Below are 7,312 nucleotides of genomic sequence, written 5' to 3'. Positions count from 1 at the left end.
CGAGATGGTCGTGCGCATCCATACAATCTGTCGTTCGTGGAGAGATATCGCACGGCGAGGTCTCGGGTCGCGCCGGGCCTCCATGTCCATGTCCCAGGAGGTAACGATGTTCCATGTCGAGAATTATGAAATCATTTCGTTTAATTCTCAAATTTACACGAGTACATCATGCTTCTCTCGTTTTGAATGTAGTTTTTAATCAATGATAAGGTACTTCAAATTGGCTCCGACTAAGTTCCTCTTAACCATAAATGGAGATTGGCAAGTTTATTCTAGAATCACTCAAAATGCCTCACTTAATGATTAAGAAAAAAATTTAAGTTTGATTGGATTAAATTTGGATTGGATTAGATTTGAATCGGATCGGATATTGAAATTTAAATTTGAGTTACAACTCGGGTTAAACAGATCTAGGAATAAGTATTTATTCAAAATAAATCTTAAAAGAGTGGACCAAGAAACTCTTATTCTTTCCTTTTGTTTTTATTTTTATTTTTACATTTTATATTAATTCTTGTTGTTGCAGCCTCTACTTCTAGTTTATCTCTCTCTTTACCTTGCTTCGCCCACTAATTCGTATTTCCTCGACGTGAATCAACCATTCGAAGATCACAAGCTTCCTATAGATCAATGGCTTGGCTATACAAGAAGAATCAGACACTTTAGCCCTATTTCTCCAATTCCAATAAATAAAAAAAATTTCCAAAAGCATTTTCTTGTGTAATTGAAAATTTGAAGTCTTCAACAACACACTATCAAGGAATGCAAAAAAAAAAAAATTGGCTAATTTCATATAAACCTTGCAATCATAATCAAGGTAAGGTATGTAGTAGGTTCAAAGTTCTAAAAATTGAAAACCAATCCCTGCATGATAGGGAGAAAAAATTAGGTGAAGCTTTGATTCCAACATGGTATCATCAAAGTCCACTCATTGGGTGATACATGTCGCCCAGTGGCCATGCTAGAACCAAAGCTCGTTTATTTTCTCTTCAACAAGGCACGCTCTAAAAAAAAAATTTCTCTCCTCTTGCAAGCGAAGCCATCTTGTCTTATCCCATTTCTTGATTAATTTAAATTAACCGAACTCAGTCTGCAAGGAAATATGAGGCTCACCAAATCCTTCACACAATTTCTTCTCTCCTCCAATGACAAATTTGAATGGCAGAAGGAAACTCTCTCTCCCTCTCTCCATTTCTTTCGTTCTAGTATCACTCGATTGTCGTTCTACTCTTCCTCTAACGAATGACGAAGGCTACCATCCGATGAACCACGCCGCCTTGATCTAGGCTTTTGTACTTAGTGAGTGCAGTGGTAAGCATGGTCTCAACCATTTCGAGCTTGGTGGCGAGCTCATCGAGATCCTTGATGGAGAGGGTGTACGAAATGGTGTTGAAGCAAGCGGCTTTAGTGGTCGAGGCTCTACATATGAAGAACTCGAAGGAAGTAGAGAGGTTGACTGGTGTTGACACCTAAAATTTATAATTTTATTTAGAATTTAATCATGTGCAAAATTAAGAATTAGTCGCTAAAAAAAAAGAACAAGAAAGAGGAAACACTTTCATTAAAATGCATCGAATATGTTTTCATTAAAATCCGTTACGTGTTGACATTATATAACTATCACTAATTATTAAATATTTTTTTTAAATCGAAAATTAAAAAGAAAAAAAAAAAGAAGACAAAAAAAAAAAAAAAAAAAAAAAAAAAACGAGGCCAGATCGGCCCGGCCTTCTTTTTTTTTTTTTTCTTTTCCATTTCCATTGGCTTGGGCCTGACCCAGCCTTTTTTTTTCTTTTCCTTCACCGGCCCAACCTTTTTTTCTTCTTCCTCTCTCTGTGAAAAGCAAAGTACGAGCTAGAGCTCGTCATAAAAAAGAAGTACGAGCTAGAGGAGACGGGGATGGCGAGAGAGCAGAGGAGGCAGCGGATCGCGCAGCGTGATCCCAGGGTCGGATTCAAGCCGGCAAGGTAGCTGGCGGTGGCAGGAGCCATGCGCGCTTGCTGGCCGAGCATAAAAGCAAGAGAGAGATAGAGAGAAAAGCCAGAGAAGGAGCGGGCCTAAGAGGAAAGCGAGCTCGAGAGAGTGTGTGAGCTCTCGAGGGAGTGAGGGAGGCTCAGTTTTTGCCTTGGTCGAGAGAGAATCCCAGAGAGAGACCGAGGATGGAGAGCTAGCAGGAGGAGAGATCGGGAAAGTAGAGAGAGTTCAGAGGGCCGAGAACAAGAGAGCCTTATCTAGTGACTCAGCCACACTCCCACCACACTACGCCGACCACATCCACAGCCCCAGCCTCGCTCTGGCTCTCGCGAGGTTCCGAGCGCCGCTGCTCCCTTTGCCGGCAGCAACGGCGGCGGCACCATGTTCCTGAGGACGTTCTCGCCAACGCACTTCGAGCACGGGGACTGGACTGACGGGGGGAGCTGCCCAAGGACGGGGCCGTTCGGGAGCGACGAGAAGAAGCTAGAGGGCTACGACCAGGAGTTCTTCGTGGCGCAGGAGGAGGAGGAGTTCCTGGAGCCAGAGACCGGGGAAGCAGGGAGCGACAGATCCAAGCGACTGAGAGACAGAGAGAGTGGGAGCCTCAGCCAACGCCTCGGCCACGCGGGGACCCATTCGACGACCTTCCTTCCCAGCGACGTCCTCAAAGCTGAACAAGTAAGCTCGGCTCTCCCTCTCCTCGCGTTTGTTTCGGCCGTTCGGCTCACGCGTGCTCCGGCCCTCGTCGCTTTTTATATTTGGTTTCCATAGCCTTTGTATGTCGTGCGCCGGGATCTCCGGTGGACATTTTTGCTTTTGTGTTCTTGTTTCGGCAAATACTAGAAACCGCTAGCCAGTTAGTGGTCAGCGGCGACCAGTGTCGATCGGACCGAACGACCGAACGACGCCGGACAGTGGCTCCGGCGCCTCAAAGGCCGGTGAGGGGCTCGTTGCAGCGGTGGCGCTGGTTCGGGCCTGTGGACTGTGGAGAATGCGCGAGGAAGAAGAAGTGGAAGAGAGAAGAGAAAAAGTAAAAGCAGAAGAAAAGAAAAAGAAATAAAAAAAAGAGGTGATGAAAGGAAATGAAAAGACAGAAAGAAAGAGAGGACAGTGGATTGAAACCTTTGCGTGAAGAAGTCGTAAAGCAGAAGATGGAGCAGCAGAAAAAGACAAAATAGAGATAAAACAAGAAGAGAATTTAAAAAAAAAAAACTAAAAATATATTTTTTATCCGACTTGGGCTCGGATCGGTCCTACCCGGTCCGAACCCTTTTTTCTAAATATAACAATATTAAATATTAGAAATATAGTAAAAAATCAAAAATTTCGAAAAATAATAAAAATTAAAAAAAATTCCGAAAATTCAAAAACTCAGAAAATATTAAAAAATTTGACCTTTTTTCTAATAAAAGAATTAAAAAATTGCAAAAGTCCAGCTTTTTTTTATAGAAAATTCGAAAATTTATTTTCTTAAATAGAAAAATAAAAAAATTTCCTCAAAAAGGTTGAACTTAATATTTGGAGTAATTTTCTCCTAAAAATAGGAAACCTTTCAATTTATAATTATGTTTAAGTTTAATTAAGCTTTTAGGGCTTTACCTTAGGGTTTCAATTGTCCTCAGAGACAAATACCTTTGAATGCATAATATTGATATGTTGATTTTGGTTTCTCTTTAGTCTAGTTAAGATTTGATATTTACATCTTCCTTAATGTTAAATTTTTACTATCCCATGATGTGCATTTAATACTTTCTTTGATTATTGATTATTATGTTGATGACTGTACATCGGCATGATCATCTCACATGTTAGTGGATAGGTGTAAAATCAATCCAAATTGTTAATAATTTTTTTTTTCTTTTAACATGAACAAGATTAGGTATCAAAATGGTACTAATTGATCAATTAGTGTAATCAAGTTCTTGACCCCAGATTCTCTAATTGTTTAAGAAGTGAAGTATACTTTCCATACTTCACTTGGTTTCTAGCCGGTCCCAATAGACTAGTGGTGACTTATTTTTGTAAAAATTCTTAAAATACCCCAATGTCACGCGAGGTATGGATTTGGAAGAGTCCGTGCCTAATTATGGGCTTTAGGTCTATCTTTTAGATAAATACCCTTTCCTCGGGGGTAGGTCGCGACAACCGACAACGACCTGTTCAACAAGGCCTACGAGAGGTGTGGCTCCGGCTTTTGTACCGGCAAGGGTGCAGGTGGTGAGCATGCGTGATCTCAACCATTTTGAGCTCCGTGGCAAGCCTATCAAGATCCTCAGTGGTGAGGGCGTATGAGGTGGTGTTCAAGCAGGTAGCATTAGTACAATTTTTGGAGAAGATGGCAAAACATCAATGGATTTTCAATGGTTGTGATTAAAACCACAACAAAAGCTTTATTTGTTGATGTGTTGTGTAGTCTCCGAATTGCTTTAGTATCGCAAGTCACTGTATCTATCATTTTTACACATCCTAGTGGTGTGGTTTTGGTTAGTTCTTTTGATATCTTTAACTTTTGAGCTGTGAATGGGTATATTTAAATTGTTTTGATATTTTTTCAAAGATTTTTGGCCACTTTTTCCACATAGAGGGAGTTGCATTTGGAATCCATTCGTCCTCAAGTTTCCTTTCATTGTCATATTAGCTTTATGCTTTGATATAGTTTTAGCCTTGTAATTGTCTTGGGATAGTTACTTTGTCATACTCATTATTGTGCATGTGTATTGCCTCATTTTGATGCTATACTTTCTTGTTTCAGATTGACGAGAATGCTCAGAGGGAAATCATCAACCACAAATTGTTGAGGCACCTAAATATTGTTAGGTTCAAGGAGGTATGGGACTAGTTTCATGTCTTTCACCATATGATGGATAAGATTAAATAAAGATTTTGTGGAACTTGAAATGTAAAAGCATGTCAAGCTAGTCTCCACTAAATCTATAGTTTGTAAATCTATTGTAATTATCTATTTCAAACAGTTGAATGGGAGAAATTTAGGCAATCGTATATCATGCCTATTATGAGGTCTTGCATTAACTTTATCGAAGTCTCTAATACTAATTGTCTTTGCTCATCTTGTATATTGAGCAATCAACTCAATTTTAACATAAATCTACACTATAGTTTTAGTGGAACCTAAATAGCACATTAGATGGAAACTACACTATGCATTGTAAAACCTTATTACCATAGGATCTCAATTTAAGGTGTTATGAGGTCTTTAGAATTGCAAAACTCATCGCATTGTGTGTAGGTGAAACATTACCACCTTCCATAGGATAAGAAATTCAATGTGACATGTTGAATTTTGTGCTACCCCTTAGGAGGGGGTGCTGAAGTAGGCAGCCTCGGTAAGGAAGCAAAGGCGGGAGGATGCTCTCAATGTGAAGAAGTTAAAAGAAGCGAAGGGATTGACCAGCGACGACCTGTTGAACAAGGCCAATGAGAGGTGCAGTGAGGTCTGTGCTGAGCACGCCAAGACATTTTAGTTGGGTATACTTTACTCTCCTCGTGCGTGTGTTTCCTAATTTTTCCTATTAAGATTTGGATAATGCGTTTATCTTTTGATCATGAATTCTAGAAGATTGGTGTTAATTAAGCATAAAGAAAGAAAAAAAAAATATCATCATCATGCTTGATTGACACAAAAAAAAAAGAGTTTGATAAAACTGTACCTTTTCTAGCTGGTCTTATCTCTTGCATTGCCTATTAACCTATTCTAGTGTTTAGTCACATGAAGTGATCTTTACAGTTTAAGTGACTTATAGTGTCATGTGAGGCTGACACAGATGAAGCGTAATATGAATGACTTTTAGACATTCTTTTGGTAAATGATGTTTTTTTGTTTGTTAGGCAAAAACTCATAGATAAGTTGCATTCACCTACTTCTATTAAGAAAGTTTGGAGGCAAATAAAGTAAGACTTGGATACACTGCATATGTTCTCTTGAATGCTACAGATATAATGCAACTCATATGGCAATATTATCTTCGCAGGTATAATTTGGGTGCGAATTTGCACGTACAAATTCATCGAATGGCAAAATCACAAGTAATTCTTCACTCATATTATGTGAAATATATTTTGCTTTCTTAGGTAATGTTGAAAAGAGTTGAAAAGATGTTGAAAAGAATTTGATGACCAATGTACAAATGAATAACTAATTTATTTACATTTTACTAAATAAGTTGCCAAAATAAATGTCTCAAGTAATTTTATGAGACAAAACGTAAGGCAAGTTATACCTAACTCAAAATAATTCCATAAGATATATTATGACTCCAACTTATATTTTGAAGAAACCATTGACAATATTATAATAGTAACATAAAGATGAAATAACACTAAGATTAAAAATGATTTCATATTAAGCACCTGATTAGTAAATGGTGAAAATTTATTTATAATCTCTAATGGCATGATGCATGGTGATTGCATCTATATATAATAAATTACTCAATTAGTATAATGTTATTAAATTATCGTAATGATTGAAACTTCTTTAAAATATGAGTTTTTTATAGTTATATAAATGCATAATCAATTATAACTAAATTAATACATCACATTCTTAAGAATCTGGTGAAAAAAATCCACTCATAATTTCCGGTGGCATAATATATGGTGGCTGCTGTATCTATGTAAACAATTGACCAAATTAGTAAAATGTAAAATGCAAACAAAAAACTACGAGCAATATACATACATATGAGAATTTAGATTTATCGTTGGACCATCAATGTTAATAGGATAAAAAACATATAGAAACTGATTTGAATTACTTGGATAATTTGAAAAATGATTCTCACTGGGTGTTGCTTAGACAATCAACTCTATATTATAAAGTAATAAATATGTTAATCAACATCATGTAACATAAACAAAAAATTTACCTAATAATATTCATCAGAATAATGTCATTTATCTTGACTTTCTATTTGTGTTAGGAGTATTCATTTCTTAGATTTTTTCTTTTTTCTTTTCACTTGAACTTTTAAGCCTTCCATAGGTTATTTTCTTTCATTTTCTTTGAAGGGGGTTCAATACTAAAACATCACATAAAGATGCTTCATTATGATCATTACTAGTGTCATCAATCACAATCACACTTGACCGGTATAATAATAATTTAGTCTTTGCATTTTCCATGTTCTTTGACACTATTCTTATAGTGTTTAAATTTTCGGCTCTTAAACATATCAATTTAAAAGATTATTTTATTAATGTGGAAAATCGATTAAATTTAGATGAACTCAGTGATATTGAATGAGATTCATTACTTAAAATTCCTTATTTGGTTCATTTTTTAAAAAATTAGCAAATGTAATGCTCATAATCGACATAT

At 37.0% G+C, this 7,312-nt stretch overlaps 1 protein-coding gene across 1 annotated transcript; it reads left to right on the top strand.

Annotated features, from left to right (window-relative positions):
- The first annotated feature begins 1,881 nt into the window (after nt 1–1,881).
- Nucleotides 1,882–6,870, top strand: LOC104431360 (protein trichome birefringence-like 20). The gene is made up of 3 exons (XM_010044006.3): nt 1,882–2,652; nt 4,727–4,801; nt 5,292–6,870. Exons 1-3 carry the CDS (start codon nt 2,356–2,358, stop codon nt 5,307–5,309), a joined length of 390 nt encoding a protein of 129 aa, XP_010042308.1. The 5' UTR covers nt 1,882–2,355; the 3' UTR covers nt 5,310–6,870.
- Nucleotides 6,871–7,312: the final 442 nt, after the last annotated feature.

Source organism: Eucalyptus grandis, chromosome 7 (assembly GCF_016545825.1).
Source record: "Eucalyptus grandis isolate ANBG69807.140 chromosome 7, ASM1654582v1, whole genome shotgun sequence".
Classification (NCBI taxonomy): Eukaryota; Viridiplantae; Streptophyta; class Magnoliopsida; order Myrtales; family Myrtaceae; genus Eucalyptus; species Eucalyptus grandis.
Note: the sequence above shows the minus strand (reverse complement) of the source record. Positions and strands in the feature narration are given on the sequence as shown.

Excerpts from the sequence above, each read along its gene's own strand:
- LOC104431360 (XM_010044006.3), top strand. The coding sequence starts at position 2,356 with ATGTTCCTGAGGACGTTCTCGCCAACGCACTTCGAGCACGGGGACTGG. Across the intron at positions 2,653-4,726 it reads ACGTCCTCAAAGCTGAACAA|ATTGACGAGAATGCTCAGAG; the intron begins GTAAGCTCGGCT and ends TTCTTGTTTCAG.